Source organism: Tympanuchus pallidicinctus, unplaced genomic scaffold (genome assembly GCF_026119805.1).
Source record: "Tympanuchus pallidicinctus isolate F22 unplaced genomic scaffold, pur_lepc_1.0 scaffold204, whole genome shotgun sequence".
In the NCBI taxonomy this organism is placed as follows: Eukaryota; Metazoa; Chordata; class Aves; order Galliformes; family Phasianidae; genus Tympanuchus; species Tympanuchus pallidicinctus.
Genome location: NW_026294727.1, coordinates 23,936 through 41,338, shown reverse-complemented (window position 1 = coordinate 41,338; position 17,403 = coordinate 23,936). Strand labels below are relative to the sequence as shown.

General features: G+C 57.3%; 2 protein-coding genes and 1 long non-coding RNA gene across 38 annotated transcripts in view; 2 read left to right on the top strand and 1 right to left on the bottom strand.

The window, feature by feature from the left end:
• The first annotated feature begins 32 nt into the window (after window positions 1–32).
• Window positions 33–7,823, top strand: LOC128081284 (uncharacterized). Of its 35 annotated transcripts, XM_052684365.1 has the most exons (8): window positions 775–827; window positions 6,135–6,475; window positions 6,519–6,689; window positions 6,817–6,860; window positions 6,945–6,986; window positions 7,029–7,070; window positions 7,198–7,455; window positions 7,498–7,823. In XM_052684365.1, exons 1-8 carry the CDS (start codon window positions 805–807, stop codon window positions 7,750–7,752), a joined length of 1,176 nt encoding a protein of 391 aa, XP_052540325.1. In that variant the 5' UTR covers window positions 775–804; the 3' UTR covers window positions 7,753–7,823. The 35 variants fall into 35 exon arrangements, 33 of the variants coding, with proteins under 33 accessions (XP_052540325.1, XP_052540335.1, XP_052540332.1 ...); XM_052684375.1 differs by lacking the exon at window positions 6,817–6,860 and having other exon boundaries at window positions 6,135–6,432; XM_052684372.1 differs by lacking the exon at window positions 6,945–6,986 and having other exon boundaries at window positions 6,135–6,432; window positions 6,774–6,860.
• Window positions 1,748–2,936, bottom strand: LOC128081286 (uncharacterized). Its single transcript, XR_008207129.1, has 3 exons — window positions 2,676–2,936; window positions 2,167–2,268; window positions 1,748–1,821 (listed from the first exon to the last, which is right to left on the bottom strand). It is a non-coding gene; the product is annotated as an uncharacterized LOC128081286 (long non-coding RNA).
• A 3,915-nt stretch (window positions 7,824–11,738) lies between the features above and the next one.
• LOC128081283 (maestro heat-like repeat-containing protein family member 1) overlaps window positions 11,739–17,403 on the top strand; it is a 29,551-nt gene continuing 23,886 nt past the window's right edge. The window contains exons 1-4 of one of the 2 annotated variants that reach the window (XM_052684359.1): window positions 11,739–12,060; window positions 13,072–13,203; window positions 13,290–13,452; window positions 16,310–16,408. In XM_052684359.1, coding sequence (XP_052540319.1) covers window positions 11,872–12,060; window positions 13,072–13,203; window positions 13,290–13,452; window positions 16,310–16,408 — 583 coding nt within the window. In that variant the 5' untranslated portion in view covers window positions 11,739–11,871. Of the gene's footprint in view, window positions 12,061–13,071; window positions 13,204–13,289; window positions 13,453–14,322; window positions 14,377–16,013; window positions 16,409–17,403 lie in introns of those variants that run through there. The other variant, XM_052684358.1, reaches the window with a different exon arrangement.

Here is a 17,403-nt window from a genome sequence, read left to right as displayed (position 1 = left end):
GTGGTTGAGTTGGAAGGGTCCTTGAAGGCCGTAGAGCTGTGGGGTGGTTGGGTTGGGTTGGAAGGGTCCTTGAAGGTCGTAGAGCTGTGGGGTGGTTGGGTTGGGTTGGAAGGGTCCTTGAAGGTCGTAGAGCTGTGGGGTGGTTGGGTTGGAAGGGTCCTTGAAGGTCGTAGAGCTGTGGGGTGGTTGGGTTGGGTTGGAAGGGTCCTTGAAGGTCGTAGAGCTGTGGGGTGGTTGGGTTGAGTTGGAAGGGTCCTTGAAGGTCGTAGAGCTGTGGGGTGGCTGGGTTGGGTTGGAAGGGTCCTTGAAGGTCATAGAGCTGTGGGGTGGTTGGGTTGGGTTGGAAGGGTCCTTGAAGGTCGTAGAGCTGTGGGGTGGTTGGGTTGAGTTGGAAGGGTCCTTGAAGGTCGTAGAGCTGTGGGGTGGTTGGGTTGAGTTGGAAGGGTCCTTGAAGGTCGTAGAGCTGTGGGGTGGCTGGGTTGGAAAGGTCCTTGAAGATCACAGAGCCATGGAAGGAGTTGGGTTGGAAAGGTCCTTGAAGATGACCGGGCCATGAAAGGGGTTGGGTTGGAAAGGTCCTTGAAGATCACAGAGCCATGGAAGGGGTTGGAAGGGTCCTTAAAGATCATAGAAGCATGAAAGGGGTTGGGTTGGAAAGGTCCTTGAAGATGACAGAGGCATGGAATGGTTGGGTTGGAAAGGTCCTTAAAGATCATAAAGCTATGGAATGGTTGGGTTGGAAGGGTCCTTAAAGATCACAGAGCCATGGAAGAGGTTGGAAGCGTCCTTAAAGATCATAGAACCATGAAAGGGGTTGGGTTGGAAAGGTCCTTGAAGATCACAGAGCCATGGAATGATTGGGTTGGAAAAGTCCTCACAGATCATAGAACCACGGGATGAGTTGGGTTGGAAAGGTCCTGGAAGATCACAGAAGCATTGGCTTTAACTGAACCTTTCTCTTTTTGGAGGTGACGGCAGCGCCGCCCCGCGGGACAAAACGCCGTGGGTCGATGTGGGGCCCGCGGTGCCCTGGCCTGGGGGACGTCGGGGTCCCGCAGGTGGGGATCCCCCCCCTACTTGGGGGGCGCCCACGTGGGGCGGCTCCGCGTCATTCGGGGAAGTCAAGAAACAGAAATAGAGATTGGAATACGAGAGAGAAACACAAAAGGTTTTTTGGAGCCCCAAACTGAGCTCTGCTCCCTGCCCTGGGGGTCCTCTGCCCCACATCAGCCCCATAGATGTGGGAAGCTGGGGGTGGCTGAGTGTGTAGAGGCCCCCCACTGCCCTATAGCGCCCTGTAGTCCACCCCATAGCGCCCCCAAAGAGCCCTGGGCTGCCCTCCAGCGCCCCACAGCTCCCCTCGAAACCTCTGGGGTGCCCCTACAGTGCCCCATAGATCCCATGATCTGTGTCAGTGCCCCATAAATCTATGGGGCATCCCATAGTCCAACCATAGCACAACCAGAGCTCCCCATAGCCCTGCACTGCCCCATAGACCCTTCTCAATAGTTGTGGGGTGCCCTATAGCTCTCCCCATAGCCCTGTGCTGCCCTATAGACCCCTCAATAGTTGTGGGGTGCCCTATAGCTCCCCCCATAGCCCTGTGCTGCCCTATAGACCCCTCAATAGTTGTGGGGTGCCCTATAGCTCTCCCCATAGCCCTGCACTGCCCTATAGACCCCTCAATAGTTGTGGGGTGCCCTATAGCTCCCCCCATAGCCCTGTGCTGCCCTATAGACCCCTCAATAGTTGTGGGGTGCCCTATAGCTCTCCCCATAGCCCTGTGCTGCCCTATAGACCCCTCAATAGTTGTGGGGTGCCCTATAGCTCTCCCCATAGCCATGGGGTGTCCTATAGACCCCTCAAAAGTTGTGGGGTGCCCTATAGCTTTCCCTATAGCCTTGGGGCGTCCTATAGACCCCTCTGACCCACATCAGCCCCATAGATGTGGGAAGCTGGGGGTGGCTGAGTGTGTAGAGGCCCCCCACTGCCCTATAGCGCCCTGTAGTCCACCCCATAGCGCCCCCTAAGAGCCCTGGGCTGCCCTCCAGCGCCCCACAGCTCCCCTCGAAACCTCTGGGGTGCCCCTACAGTGCCCCATAGATCCCATGATCTGTGTCAGTGCCCCATAGATCTATGGGGCATCCCATAGTCCAACCATAGCACAACCAGAGCTCCCCATAGCCCTGCGCTGCCCCATAGACCCTTCTCAATAGTTGTGGGGTGCCCTATAGCTCCCCCCATAGCCCTGTGCTGCCCTATAGACCCCTCAATAGTTGTGGGGTGCCCTATAGCTTTCCCTATAGCCTTGGGGCGTCCTATAGACCCCTCTGACCCACATCAGCCCCATAGATGTGGGAAGCTGGGGGTGGGTGAGTGTGTAGAGGCCCCCCACTGCCCTATAGCGCCCTGTAGTCCACCCCATAGTGCCCCCAAAGAGCCCTGGGCTGCCCTCCAGCGCCCCACAGCTCCCCTCGAAACCTCTGGGGTGCCCCTACAGTGCCCCATAGATCCCATGACCTGTGTCAGTGCCCCATAGATCTATGGGGCATCCCATAGTCCAACCATAGCACAACCAGAGTTCTCCCCATAGCCCTGCACTGCCCCATAGAACCTTCTCAATAGTTGTGGGGTGCCCTATAGCTCCCCCCATAGCCCTGCGCTGCCCTATAGACCCCTCAATAGTTGTGGGGTGCCCTATAGCTCTCCCCATAGCCCTGTGCTGCCCTATAGACCCCTCAATAGTTGTGGGGTGCCCTATAGCTCTCCCCATAGTGCTGCCCTATAGACCCCTCAATAGTTGTGCGGTGCCCTATAGCTCTCCCCATAGCCCTGTGCTGCCCTATAGACCCCTCAATAGTTGTGGGGTGCCCTATAGCTCTCCCCATAGCCCTGTGCTGCCCTATAGACCCCTCAATAGTTGTGGGGTGCCCCATAACTCCTCCCCCCCCCGCCCATAACCCTGTAATGCCTCAGGGTCAGGCGCGCCCCCACCACGTGACCGCACTCCTCACGTGACTACTCTCCCCTTCCGCACCACGTGACAACTCGGGGGGATGGGGCCCGTCCCCAGCCGTGCGCACGCGCGATTCGGTCGCCTTCACGCGCGAGGGGCGGGGCCTCAGGAAGGGGCGGGGCCAAGACCCGGAAGCGGCGCCGGGAGCGGAGAGGAACCCCGCGTACCGGGAACCCCTCCCCCACCCCGCGCCCCCCCCCCAGCGCCGATGGCGGCGGTCACCGCAGCCCCGCGACCCCCGGTGCCGTGAGGGGGAACCCAGGAACCATAGGGACCGCGGGGGCGCAGCGTTGGGCCGCGCCCGGGCTCGGGGGGCTGCGGACGCGCAGCATCATGGAGGCACGGACCCGGCGTGAGTGCGGAGGGTCCTGGAAGGGTGATAGAATGGAGTGGGAGGGGGTGGGTCCTGGAAGGGTATAGAGGGAATGGAGAGGGGGGGGTCTTGGATGGGCACAGAGGGGATGCAGTTTGGGGGTGAAGAGGGTTGTGAAAGGGCACAGAGGGAATAGGAGGGTCCTGGAAGGATCGTAGGGAGGATGGAATGGGAGGGGGGATGGAGGGGTCCTGGAAGGGTGATAGAATGGAGTGGGAGGGGGTGGGTCCTGGAAGGGTATAGAGGGAATGGAGAGGGGGGGTATTGGATGGGCACAGAGGGGATGCAGTTTTGGGGGGGGGAAGGGGAGGGGTGTGGAAGGGCACGGAGGGAAGGGGAGGGTCCTGGAAGGGTGATAGAATGGAGTGGGAGGGGAGGTCCTGGAAGGGTATAGAGGGAATGGAGAGGGGGGGTCTTGGATGGGCACAGAGGGGATGCAGTTTGGGGGTGAAGAGGGTTGTGAAAGGGCACAGAGGGAATAGGAGGGTCCTGGAAGGATCGTAGAGAGGATGGAATGGGAGGGGGGATGGAGGGGTCCTGGAAGGGTATAGAGGGAATGGAGGGGGGGAGGGGTCTTGGATGGGCACAGAGGGAATGCAGTTTTGGGGGGGGGAAGGGGAGGGGTGTGGAAGGGCACAGAGGGAATAGGAGGGTCCTGGAAGGATCGTAGAGAGGATGGAATGGGAGGGGGGATGGAGGGGTCCTGGAAGGGTATAGAGGGAATGGAGGGGGGGAGGGGTCTTGGATGGGCACAGAGGGAATGCAGTTTTGGGGGGGCGGATGGAGGGGAGAGGTGTGGAAGGGCACAGAGGGAAGGGGAGGGTCCTGGAAGGGTGATAGAATGGAGTGGGAGGGGGTGGGTCCTGGAAGGGTATAGAGGGAATGGAGAAGGGGGGGGTCTTGGATGGGCACAGAGGGGATGCAGTTTGGGGGTGAAGAGGGTTGTGAAAGGGCACAGAGGGAATAGGAGGGTCCTGGAAGGATCGTAGAGAGGATGGAATGGGAGGGGGGATGGAGGGGTCCTGGAAGGGTATAGAGGGAATGGAGGGGGGGAGGGGTCTTGGATGGGCACAGAGGGAATGCAGTTTTGGGGGGGGGGGGAAGGGGAGAGGTGTGGAAGGGCACAGAGGGAAGGGGAGGGTCCTGGAAGGGTGATAGAATGGAGTGGGAGGGGGGTCCTGGAAGAGTATAGAGGGAATGGAGAGGGGGGGTCTTGGATGGGCACAGAGGGGATGCAGTTTGGGGGTGAAGAGGGTTGTGAAAGGGCACAGAGGGAATAGGAGGGTCCTGGAAGGATCGTAGAGAGGATGGAATGGGAGGGGGGATGGAGGGGTCCTGGAAGGGTATAGAGGGAATGGAGAGGGGAGGGGTCTTGGATGGGCACAGAGGGGATGCAGTTTTGGGGGGGGGAAGGGGAGAGGTGTGGAAGGGCACAGAGGGAAGGGGAGGGTCCTGGAAGGGTGATAGAATGGAGTGGGAGGGGATTGGAGCGGTCCTGGAAGGGTGATAGAATGGAGTGGGAGGGGAGATCCTGGAAGGGTATAGAGGGAATGGAGAGGGGGGGGGTATTGGATGGGCACAGAGGGAATGCAGTTTTGGGGGGGGGAAGGGGAGAGGTGTGGAAGGGCACAGAGGGAATAGGAGGGTCCTGGAAGGATCGTAGAGAGGATGGAATGGGAGGGGGGATGGAGGGGTCCTGGAAGGGTATAGAGGGAATGGAGGGGGGGAGGGGTCTTGGATGGGCACAGAGGGAATGCAGTTTTGGGGGGGCGGATGGAGGGGAGAGGTGTGGAAGGGCACAGAGGGAAGGGGAGGGTCCTGGAAGGGTGATAGAATGGAATAGGAGGGGATTGGAGCGGTCCTGGAAGGGTGATAGAATGGGGTGGGAGGGGAGGTGAAGGGGTCCTGGGAGGGTATAGAGGGAATGGAAGGGGGGGGTCCTGGAAGGGCACAGAGGGAATGGAGTGAGGGTTTTGTGGAAGGGCACAAAGGGAATAGGAGGGTCCTGGAAGGGTGATAGAATGGAGTGGGAGAGGGGGGTACAGGGTGAAAGGGGGAGGGGGTCCTGGAAGAGCACAGAGAAAATGGGGTGTGGGGATAGAGAGAATGGGATGGAGGTCCTGGAAGGGCGCAGAGGGAATGGGGCACTGGGGGGGATGTCCCAGAAAGGCACAGAGGGAATGAGAGGGAGGGTCCTGGAAGGGCAGAGAGAGGATGGGAGAGGGGTGGTCCTGGAAGTGCCATACAGAGAATGGGAGGGGATCCTGGAAGGGTCATAGGAAGAATGGAGGGGAGGGGTCCTGGAAGGGCACAGAGAAAATGGAAGGGGGGATCCTGAAAGGGTCATGGAGGGAATAGGAGGAGCAGTTCTGGTTGGGTCATAGGCAAAATAGGAGGGTGGATCCTGGAAGGTTCATAGAGAGAATGGAGTATGGGGGGGAGGGGTCTGGAATAGCATAGATAAAATCAGATGGAGTGGGTTGGGGAGGTCCTGAAAGATCACAGAATCATGGAATGATTGGGTTGGGAAGGTCTTGAAAGGTCATGGGAGCGTAGAATGGGTTGGGAGGGTCCTTGAAGGTTGTAAAGACGTGGAATGATAGGATGCGTTGGGGTGAACAGGTCCTTAAAGATCACAAAACCATGAGATACTTGGAAGGGTCCTTACAGATCATAGAGCCGTGGGACGGTTGGGATGGAAGGGTCCTTACAGATCACAGAGCCATGGGACGGTTGGGATGAAAGGTCCTTGCAGATCACAGAGCCGTGGGATGGTTGGGATGGAAGGGTCCTTACAGATCACAGAGCCATGGGATGGTTGGGATGGAAGGGTCCTTACAGATCACAGAGCCATGGGATGGTTGGGATGGAAGGGTCCTTACAGATCACAGAGCCATGGGATGGTTGGGATGGAAGGTCCTTACAGATCACAGAGCCATGGGATGGTTGGGATGGAAGGGTCCTTACAGATCACAGAGCCATGGGATGGTTGGGATGGAAGGTCCTTACAGATCACAGAGCCATGGGATGGTTGGGATGGAAGGTCCTTACAGATCACAGAGCAGTGGGATGGTTGGGATGGAAGGGTCCTTACAGATCACAGAGCCGTGGGATGGTTGGGTTGGAAAGGTCCTTACAGATCACAGAGCCATGGGATGGTTGGGATGGAAGGGTCCTTACAGATCACAGAGCCATGGGATGGTTGGGATGGAAGGGTCCTTACAGATCACAGAGCCATGGGATGGTTGGGATGGAAGGGTCCTTACAGATCACAGAGCCATGGGATGGTTGGGATGGAAGGTCCTTACAGATCACAGAGCCGTGGGATGGTTGGGATGAAAGGTCCTTGCAGATCACAGAGCCGTGGGATGGTTGGGATGGAAGGGTCCTGAAAGATCACAGAGCCATGGGATGGTTGGGATGGAAGGGTCCTTACAGATCACAGAGCCATGGGATGGTTGGGATGGAAGGGTCCTTGCAGATCACAGAGCCGTGGGATGGTTCGGATGGAAGGTCCTTACAGATCACAGAGCCATGGGATGGTTGGAATGGAAGGTCCTTACAGATCACAGAGCCATGGGATGGTTGGGATGGAAGGTCCTTACAGATCACAGAGCCGTGGGATGGTTGGGATGGAAGGTCCTTACAGATCACAGAGCCATGGGATGGTTGGGATGGAAGGTCCTTACAGATCACAGAGCCGTGGGATGGTTGGGATGAAAGGTCCTTGCAGATCACAGAGCCGTGGGATGGTTGGGATGGAAGGGTCCTGAAAGATCACAGAGCCATGGGATGGTTGGGATGGAAGGGTCCTTACAGATCACAGAGCCATGGGATGGTTGGGATGGAAGGGTCCTTACAGATCACAGAGCCATGGGATGGTTGGGATGGAAGGGTCCTTACAGATCACAGAGCAGTGGGATGGTTGGGATGGAAGGGTCCTTACAGATCACAGAGCCGTGGGATGGTTGGGTTGGAAAGGTCCTTACAGATCACAGAGCCATGGGATGGTTGGGATGGAAGGGTCCTTACAGATCACAGAGCCATGGGATGGTTGGGATGGAAGGTCCTTACAGATCACAGAGCCGTGGGATGGTTGGGATGGAAGGTCCTTGCAGATCAACCATTCCCCCTTGCCCCATCCCTCTGCCCCATAAGATACCTCTCCCCCCCCTCTGCCCGTGCCCCCTTTAAGCCCCCCCGCTCCCCTCTCCCCAAATTGAGGTCAGAGCTCCGTGCTGTGGGCTTGCGGCCGCTCTCCTCACGCGCAGCTCCGTGCCCCAGAAATTCACTCTGGGTCGGACTCAGCCCTTCCCAGCGCTGCTCCTTACCCTCATTAATCCCAGACTGCCTTGGAAATTAATACATTATTATTATTATTATTATTAATTATTACTGGCAGTGCTGGGTCACGCTGGCCATGTGACCGCGAGGATGGGGGCAGACATCCGTCCCTTTGGGTTGGAATTCAGAATTTAACCCAAACTGGGATATTTTGCCCCCCCCCCCCCCCCCACTGCCCCCCAGCTTGGAGCCCATCCCTGTGGTTCTGCCACCACTGAAAGGTCCCTGGTAGGGGGTGAGGGGGCAGCTGTGGGGTCTTGTAGGGTCCCGTGTGGCAGTCGGGGTCTTGTAGGTCCTGTGATCCATAGGGGGTCTCATGGGGGGGGGGGGGGGAGGGGGAGGGAGGGTTCAGGAAGGCTTGGAGGGGTCTATAGAGGGGTCTGGGGGGGCTCATGGGATCCTTAGGGGAATCTAAGTAGGATCCATGGGAGTCCTGTAGGGTCCATGAGGGGATTTCATGGGGTCTGCGAAGGGGTCTTGCGGGGGTCTACGGAGGTCCTGTGAGATCCATAGGGGTCTCTTGGGGGGGGGGGGGTTCAGAATGGTCTTGAGGACCTTGTGAGGTCTATAGAAGGGTCTGGGGAGGGGGGGGGGGTCTCATGGGGTCCTTGAGGGAATTTGAGTGGGGTCCCTGGGGGTCTTGTGGGGTCCCTGGGGTCCTTGGGGGGTCCATGAGAAGATTTCATGGAGGGGTTTTGTAGGATCTACAGAGCTCCTGTGAGGTCCATGGGGGTCTCATGGCGTCTTTAGGGGAAGGGTTTTGTGTCTTTAGAGGGGTCTTGGGGGATCTCATGGGGTCTTTGGGGGGAGGAGGGTCTGAGAGGAGGGGTCCATGAGGGTCATGTAGGGTTTGTGGAGGTTCAGATGGGGCTCTCACAGGATCCTGAGGGGTCTCATGAGGTCTCTTTGGGTTCATGAGGGTCTCATGGGATTCACGAGGGCCTCGTGGGGTCTGTGGGGGTCTCTTGGGATTAATGGAGGGATCTTATGGGGCCCATATTGGGGTCTATGGGGTCCTTAGGGGGGTTTCAGGAACTCCTCAAGGGTCTTGTGGGGGGATTTTCTGGCATCCTTGAGGGGGTCTCATGGGGTTCTTGGGCAGGAGCCTGAAGGGGTTCTAAGAGGGTCTTGTGGGGTTTCTGAGGGGTCCTTGTAGTGTCCATGGTGGTTGCATGGGGTCCACGGGGGGGGGGGTCTTTGGGGTTGGTGGGGGCTCCCATGCCCCATCCCATGTCACCTTGCAGCACGGCGACGCGCTCCGTGCAGAGCGTTTGGAGACAGCTTGTTCTGAAATTAATTAGCCTTATTATGACGGCGGCCCTAATGAGTAAAGCGCTGCTCCAAAATAACGAGGCACCTCTCAGAGCTGCGTCTCCACTCGCTGTTAATGAGTGAGAGCCGGGCTGGGGGGAGGGAAGCTGAGGGGGTTCAACACGGGGTGAGTGGAGGGTCCTGCATTGGGGTTTGGGGGGTGGCTGGGGGGACAAACAACTGCACAGACCTGTGCAGGTTGGGGCTGAGCTGCTGGAAAGGAGCTCTGCAGTGAAGGACCTGGTGGTCCTGGTGGCCAGCAGGTGACCAGGGGTTGACCGTGAGGCAGCAGTGGGCTGTGGTGGCCAAGACAGCCAGCAGTGAGCCCTGGTGGCCAATAGGGCCAACAGATGAGCAGCAGTAGAGCAGGGATTGACCATGAGCCAGTGGTGAGCCCTGGTGGCCTATAGGGCCAGCAGATGAGCAGCAGTAGAGCAGGGATTGACCATGAGCCAGCGGTGAGCCCTGGTGGCCAATAGGGCCAGCAGATGACCAGCAGTAGAGCAGGGATTGACCATGAGCCAGCAGTGAGCCCTGGTGGCCAAGAGGGCCAACAGATGACCAGCAGTAGAGCAGGGATTGACCATGAGCCAGCGGTGAGCCCTGGTGGCCAAGAGGGCCAACAGATGACCAGCAGTAGAGCAGGGATTGACCATGAGCCAGCAGTGAGCCCTGGTGGCCAAGAGAGCCAACAGATGACCAGCAGTAGAGCAGGGATTGACCATGAGCCAGCGGTGAGCCCTGGTGGCCAATAGGGCCAGCAGATGAGCAGCAGTAGAGCAGGGATTGACCATCAGCCAGCGGTGGCCAAGAGAGCCAATGGTTGACCTGTGGTTGACCACGAGTCAGCAGTATGTCCTGGTTGCTCAGACAGCCAGTGGTTGACCAACGGTTGGCCATTGGTTGACCACGGGCCAACGGTGAGCCCTGGTAAGCAAGAGAGCTGGTGGTTGACCAACAGTTGACCAATGAATGACCGTGACTGGAAAGAAGCCCTACAGACTGGGACCTGGTGGTCCTGGTGGCCAGCAGGTGACCAGCGGTTGACTGTGGGTTAGCAGTGTGCTGTGGTGGCCAAGACAGCCAGCGGTGAGCCCTGGTGGCCAAGAGGGCCAACAGATGACCAGCAGTAGAGCAGGGATTGACCATGAGCCAGCGGTGAGCCCCGGTGGCCAATAGGGCCAACAGATGAGCAGCAGTAGAGCAGGGATTGACCATGAGCCAGCGGTGGCCAAGAGAGCCAATGGTTGACCTATGGTTGACCACGAGTCAGCAGTATGTCCTGGTGGCTCAGACAGCCAGTGGTTGACCACCAGGTGGCCATTGGTTGACCACGAGCCAACGGTGAGCCCTGATAAGCAAGAGAGCTGGTGGTTGACCAACAGTTGGCCATTGGTTGACCACGAGCCAACGGTGAGCCCTGATAAGCAAGAGAGCTGGTGGTTGACCAATGACTGACCGTGACTGGAAAGAAGCCCTACAGATCGGGACCTGGTGGTCCTGGTGGCCAGCAGGTGACCAGCGGTTGACCGTGGGTTAGCAGTGTGCTGTGGTGGCCAAGACAGCCAGCGGTGAGTCCTGGTGGCCAATAGGGCCAACAGATGAGCAGCAGTAGAGCAGGGATTGACCATGAGCCAGCGGTGAGCCCTGGTGGCCAAGAAAGCCAGCAGATGAGCAGCAGTAGAGCAGGGATTGACCATGAGCCATCAGTGAGCCTTGGTGGCCAAGAGGGCCAACAGATGACCAGCAGTAGAGCAGGGATTGACCACAAGTCAGCAATATGTCTTGGTGGCTCAGACAGCCAGCGGTTGACCAACAGTTGGCCATTGGTTGACCACGAGCCAACGGTGAGCCCTGATAAGCAAGAGAGCTGGTGGTTGACCAACAGTTGACCAATGAATGACCGTGACTGGAAAGAAGCCCTGCAGACTGGGACCTGGTGGTCCTGGTGGCCAACAGGTGACCAGCGGTTGACCATGAGCCAGCAGTGTGCCCTGGTAGCCAAAAGGGCAAATGGTTGACCAACAGTTGGCCAATGACTGACCATGACTGGAAAGAAGCCCTACAGACTGGGACCTGGTGGTCCTGGTGGCCAACAGGTGACCAGCGGTTGACCGTGAGTCAGCAGTGTGCTGTGGTGGCCAAGACAGCCAGCGGTGAGCAGGGATTGACCATGAGCCCTGGTGGCCAATAGGGCCAACAGATGACCAGCAGTAGAGCAGGGATTGACCATGAGCCCTGGTGGCTCAGACAGCCAGTGGTTGACCACCAGTTGGCCATTGGTTGACCACGAGCCAACGGTGAGCCCTGATAAGCAAGAGAGCTGGTGGTTGACCAACAGTTGACCAATGAATGACCGTGACTGGAAAGAAGCTCTGCAGACCAGGAGCTGTTGATCCTGGTGGCTTAAGAGTCACCAGCCGTTGGCCACAAGCCAGCAGTGTGTCCTGGTGGCCGAGAAGACCCAATGATTGACCACGAGTCAGCAGTACGTTCTGGTGGCCAAGACAGCCAGCGGTGAGCCCTGGTGGCCAATAGGGCCTACAGATGACCAACAGTTGGCCAACGGTTGACCAGGAGCCAGCAGTGAACCTTGGTTGCCAAGAGGGCCGACGGGACCCTGTGGTGCATTGCCAGAGTGCAGCAGCAGGGCAGGGAGGTGCTGCTCCCCTCTGCTCTGCCCTCCAGGGCACAGCTGGAGAGCTGCGTCTTGTTCAGCGTCTCCAGGTTTGGAAACCCCCAGTGGCTGCAGGGGAAAGTCACGTGTGGATCCCTTCCAGTTGGGTTTCTTTGGCGCCGAGGCCCGCAGAGAGGTTTTGCCGTTGGGATGGGAGCTGGGAGATCCGCTGAAGCATCTCTGCCTCGCGCAGGCCTCGCCACCACCCTGATGGACGCCACGACGGACAAGGAGCCGCTGGTGCAGGAGCAGATCTACAACGCTCTGTGCTACCTGGGGGAGGCCGAGCCCGAGGAGATCCTGCACTGCTGCGACGAGTATCTGCGGCAGCACGACAAGGTGGGCACTGCGGGGGGAAGGGAACCGGAGCGAGGGCTGGGGAGGGGGTTTGTAGGTGGGAAACATCTGGGAAATGCGAGCCGGTCCGTCCTGCTGGTCCCCCTGGGTTGTGGAAGGAAGGAACGCCATTCAGAGGGACCTCAGCGGGCTTGAAAGATGGGCCCTGGGTGAACCTGATGAGGTTCAACGCAGCAAAGTGCAAGGCTGGCACTTGGGCCGGAGGAATCGCAGGCATTTGTACAGAGAGCAGCCCTGCAAAAAGGACCCTGGGGTCCTGGGGGGGTGAAAAACTGAACATGAGGCAGCGGTGTGCATTGCAGCTGGAAAGCAAATGGGATCCTGGGCTCCATCAGCAGAGGGGCGGCCAGCAGGGACAGGGAGGTGATCGTCCCCCTCTGCTCTGCTCTTGTGAGGCCCCGTCTGCAGCACTGCGTCCAGGGCTGGAGCCCCCAGCACAAGAAGGACAGGGAGCTGTTGGAGAGGGTGCAGAGGAGCCACAGAGATGAGCAGGGGGCTGCAGCACCTCCACTGCAAAGACAGGCTGAGGGAGCTGGGCTCGTTCAGCATGGAGGAGAGAAGCTGCGGGGTGACCTCAGTGCAGCCTGCAGTGCCTCAAGGGAGCCTGCAGACAGGAGGGGAGTCAGCTCTGTGCAAGGGGAGATGGCAGCAGGACGAGGGGGATGGTTTGAAGCTGAGGGAGGGCAGATTGAGGTTGGATGTCAGGGGAAGTTGTGTGCTGTGAGAGCGGTGAGGGGCTGCAACAGCTGCCCAGAGAGGCTGTGATGCCCCGTCCATCCCTGGAGGTGTTCGAGGCCAGGTTGGATGGGGCCCTGGGCAGCCTGGGCTGCTGTGAAATGTGGAGGTTGGTGGCTTTGCATGCAGTGGGGGGTTGGAGCTCCGTGATCCTTGAGGTCCCTTCCAACCCGGGCCATGCTGTGATTCTGTAGGGGATGCGTGCCGTGTCCCACGCGCCCCACGCTGCCACGTGCCCCCTCTGTCCCTCCCTCACAGCTGGCCTATCCGCACCGCGTCATCATCCTGAAGGCGATGGAAACGGTGGTGAAGAACAACATCTCCAGCTTGGACAAAAGCACGGCGAAGGTGGTCATCTTCCTGGCATCCAACGAGATGACCAAATCGAAGGTGGGAGCTGAGGGGCTGCGGTTGTCGCTCCCTCCAACGCCGGGCAGCGCTCAGCAAAGCGACAGCCGTCCCTTCCTGGCACACAGGAGGTGGTCTGGGAATGGCAGCAGGCAGCCAGCAGCGTGCTGGTGGCGGTCGGGCAGCGTTTCATCAACAAAGTGATGGAGGAGGTGCTGACCAAGTTCCAGCCGGGCATCCTGCCGCATTACTTCGTCATGCAGACCTTCGCCAACCTGGCGGTGTCCAACGGTGAGCTCGCCCTCCTGCGTCTGGTGTGTGTGGCTTTGGTCAGCATTGGGTTGGCTCTGGGTCGGCGTTTGGGTGGCGTTGGGTTGGTGTTGGTTGGACATTGGGTTGGTGTTGGGTTGGCGTTGATTTGGCACTGGGTTGGTGTTGGTTTGACGTTGGGTTGGTGTTGGGTTGGCATTGGGTTGGTGTTGGTTTGACATTGGGTTGGTGTTGGGTTGGCATTGGGTTGGTGTTGGGTTGGTGTTGGTTTGACATTGGGTTGGTGTTGGGTTGGCATTGGGTTGGTGTTGGGTTGGTGTTGATTTGACATTGGGTTGGTGTTGGGTTGGCATTGGGTTGGTGTTGGGTTGGTGTTGGTTTGACATTGGGTTGGTGTTGGTTTGACATTGGGTTGGTGTTGGGTTGGTGTTGGTTTGACATTGGGTTGGTGTTGGGTTGGCATTGGGTTGGAGGTGGTGGTTTGACATTGGTTTGGTGTTGGTTGGACATTGGTTTGGTGTTGGTTGGACATTGGTTTGGTGTTGGGTTGGCGTTGATTTGGCACTGGGTTGGTGTTGGTTTGACACTGGGTTGGTGTTGGGTTGGCATTGGGTTGGTGTTGGGTTGGTGTTGGTTGGACATTGGTTTGGTGTTGGGTTGGCATTAGGTTGGTGGTGTTGGTTTGACATTGGGTTGGTGTTGGCTTGGCATTGGGTTGGTGTTGGGTTGGTGTTGGTTTGACATTGGTTTGGTGTTGGGTTGGCATTGGTTGGTGGTGTTGGTTTGACATTGGTTTGGTGTTGGTTGGACATTGGTTTGGTGTTGGTTGGACATTGGTTTGGTGTTGGGTTGGCATTGGTTTGGTGTTGGGTTGGCATTGATTTGCACTGGGTTGGTGTTGGTTTGACACTGGGTTGGTGTTGGGTTGGCATTGGGTTGGTGTTGGTTTGACGTTGGGTTGGTGTTGGGTTGGCATTGGGTTGGTGTTGGTTTGACGTTGGGTTGGTGTTAGGTTGGCATTGGGTTGGAGGTGGTGGTTTGACATTGGGTTGGTGTTGGTTTGACATTGGTTTGGTGTTGGTTGGACATTGGTTTGGTGTTGGTTGGACATTGGTTTGGTGTTGGGTTGGCGTTGATTTGGCACTGGGTTGGTGTTGGTTTGACATTGGGTTGGTATTGGGTTGGCATTGGGTTGGCATTGGGTTGGTGTTGGGTTGGTGTTGGTTTGACACTGGGTTGGTGTTGGTTTGACACTGGCTTGGTGTTGGTTGGCATTGGGTTGGTGTTGGGTTGTTATTGAATTGGCATTGGGTTGGCTTTGATTTGGCATCGGGTTGGTGTTGAGGTATATTAGGTCAGCATTAGGTTGTTGTTGGTTGGTGTTGGGTTGGCGTTGGGTTGGTGTTGGTTTGACATTGGTTTGGTGTTGGTTTGATATTGAATTGGCATTGGGTTGGCCTTTATTTGGCACTGAGTTGGTGTTGCTTTGGCATTGGGTTGGTTGAGGTATATTAGTCAGCATTAGGTTGGTACCAGGTTAGTGTTGGGTTGGCACTGGGTTGGCATTGGGTTGGTGCTGGTTTGGCATTGGTTTGGTGTTGGGTTGCTATTGAATTGGCATTGGGTTGGCATTGATTTGGCACTAGGTTGGTGTTGGTTTGGCATCGGGTTGGTGTTGAGGTATATTAGGTCAGCATTAGGTTGGCATTGGATTGGTGTTGGATTGGCGTTGGGATGGCATTGGTTTGATGCTGGGTTGGCATTGTGTCAGTGTTGGGTCACTGTTGGGTTGGCGTTGGACAGGCATTGGATCAGGGCTGGGTTGGCACTGGTTTGGTGCTGGGTTGGCACTGGATCAGCATTGGCTTCATGTTCAGTTGGTGTTGAGTTGATTTTAGGTTGGAGTTTGGCTGGCACCGGATTGGTGTTGGTTCAGCATTGAGTTGACGTTGAGTTGGTACTAGATTGGTATTGGATTGGCATTGGTTTGGCACTGAGTCAGTGCTGGGTTGGTGTTTGGTGCTGGGTTGGTGTTGAGTTGGCACTGAGTTGGCATCGGGTCAGCATCAGGTTGGCACTGGGTTGGTGTTGGGTTGGCGTAGGGTTGGTGTTGGGTTGATATTGGATCAGCATTGGGTTATATTGGGTCAGCACTGGGTTGATGCTTGATTGGCATTGGCTTGGCATTGGTTCGGTGCTGGGTTGGCACTGGCTCGGCATTTAGTTGGCTTTGGGTTGACATTGTGTTGGAGTTCTGTTGATGCTGAATTGGCATTGGGTTGGCAGTGGATTGGTTTTGGATTGGCATTAGTTTGGCTCTGGATCAGCGTCGGGTCGGTGTTTGGTTGGTGCTGAGTTGGCACTGAGTTGGCGTTGGGATTGGCGTTGGGTCTGCGTTGCTTCAGCACTCGGTTGACACTGAGTTGATGTTGGGTTGGTTGATGTTGTTTCGTCGGTGCTGTTGGCCTTGGGTCAGCATTGAGTTGATGTTGGCTTGGCGTTGGATTGGCATTGATTTGGTGTTAGGTTGGCACAGGGTTGGCGTTGGTTTTGGTGTTGGCCCTGGGTTGGTGTTGGGTCAGTGTTGGACCTGGGTTGGTCCTGGGTTGCTTTTGGATCGGTGTTAGCTTGGCACTGGGTGAACGTTGGGTGCTCACCGTATACTGGGGTCCTTAAAGATCATAGGATCATGGCATGGGTGGGTCGGAAAGGTCCTTAAAGATCGTACAACCACAGGATGGGTTGAAAGGGACCCCCCAGACCCAGCCCTGCCGTGGGCTGGCTGCCCCCCACCATCTCAGGCTGCCCAGGGCCCCCATCCATGGCCTCGGGCACCTCCAGGTGTGGGGCACCCACAGCTCCGCGTTTCCTCCCGCAGTGTTCGGGATGGTGCCTTTCCTCAACTCCATCCTGGGGACCATGCTGCCCATGCTGGGGATGGCCAAGCAGGACCACATGAAGTCTGTCTTCTGCTACGGTAAGGCTGCTCTGCTTCTCTCAATACGGTGGGGACTTTTTTTTGAGGGGGGATTTCGGGGGGATTTGGGGCACTTCTTGGATAGGGAAGTGGTAGAGAGCGGTGCTCTTGGGTGCCCAGGGGCAGGGTTGGCTCCAGGAGGGGTGGAACCATCAGATCACAGACAAGGACAAGGAGTTTCGCTCTAAAAGAGGCGAGGCTGAGATTGCATAAAAGGTAAGAAGGTTTCTGGGCAGCGAGGCACTGATGCAGACTGATGGCGGTTGTGCTGGTGCTCCGTCCCTGCAGATGTTCCAGGTCATGGGATGGGGCTCCGAGCGCCTGGTAGAACTGTGGGTGCCCCTGTGCATCGTAGAGCCGTGGGGTGGGTGGGTTGGAAGGGTCCTTAAAGATCACAGAGAACAGAACGCTTGCTTTGGAAGAGACCTTAAAGATCACGGAGCCGTGGCGTGATTGAGTTGGAAGGGTCCTCGAAGATTACAGAGCCATAGAATGAGTTTGCATTGGAAGAGTGTTCGAAAACGTTGGAGCTGTGAGATGGTTGGGTTGGAAAGGTCCTTAAAGGTCATAGAGCCATGGAATGGTTGGGATGGGGGGGGGGGGGGCCCTTGAAGATCATGGAGTCGTGCAGTGTTAGAATGGGTTGGGTTGGAAGGGTCCTTACAGATCACACAACCACAGCACGGTTGGGTTGGAAGGGTCCTTACAGATCACACAACCACAGCACGGTTGGGTCGGAAGGGTCCTTACAGATCACACAACCACAGCACGGTTGGGTTGGAAGGGTCCTTACAGATCACACAACCACAGAATGGTTGGGTTGGAAGGGTCCTTACAGATCACACAACCAAAGAATGGTTGGGTTGGAAGGGTCCTTACAGATCACACAAGCACAGAACGGTTGTGTTGGAAGGGTCCTTACAGATCACACAACCACAGAATGGTTGTGTTGGAAGGGTCCTTACAGATCACACAACCACAGAACGGTTGGGTTG

Bases quoted from the DNA above. Each gene is read 5' to 3' on its own strand.
- LOC128081284 (XM_052684361.1), top strand. From the start codon at position 805: ATGAAAGGGGTTGGGTTGGAAAG. The intron at 828-6,134 runs GTCCTTGAAGAT...TTGGGATGAAAG, and splicing joins AAAGGGGTTGGGTTGGAAAG to GTCCTTGCAGATCACAGAGC. The intron at 6,433-6,518 runs GTCCTTACAGAT...TGGGTTGGAAAG, and splicing joins TGGGATGGTTGGGATGGAAG to GTCCTTACAGATCACAGAGC.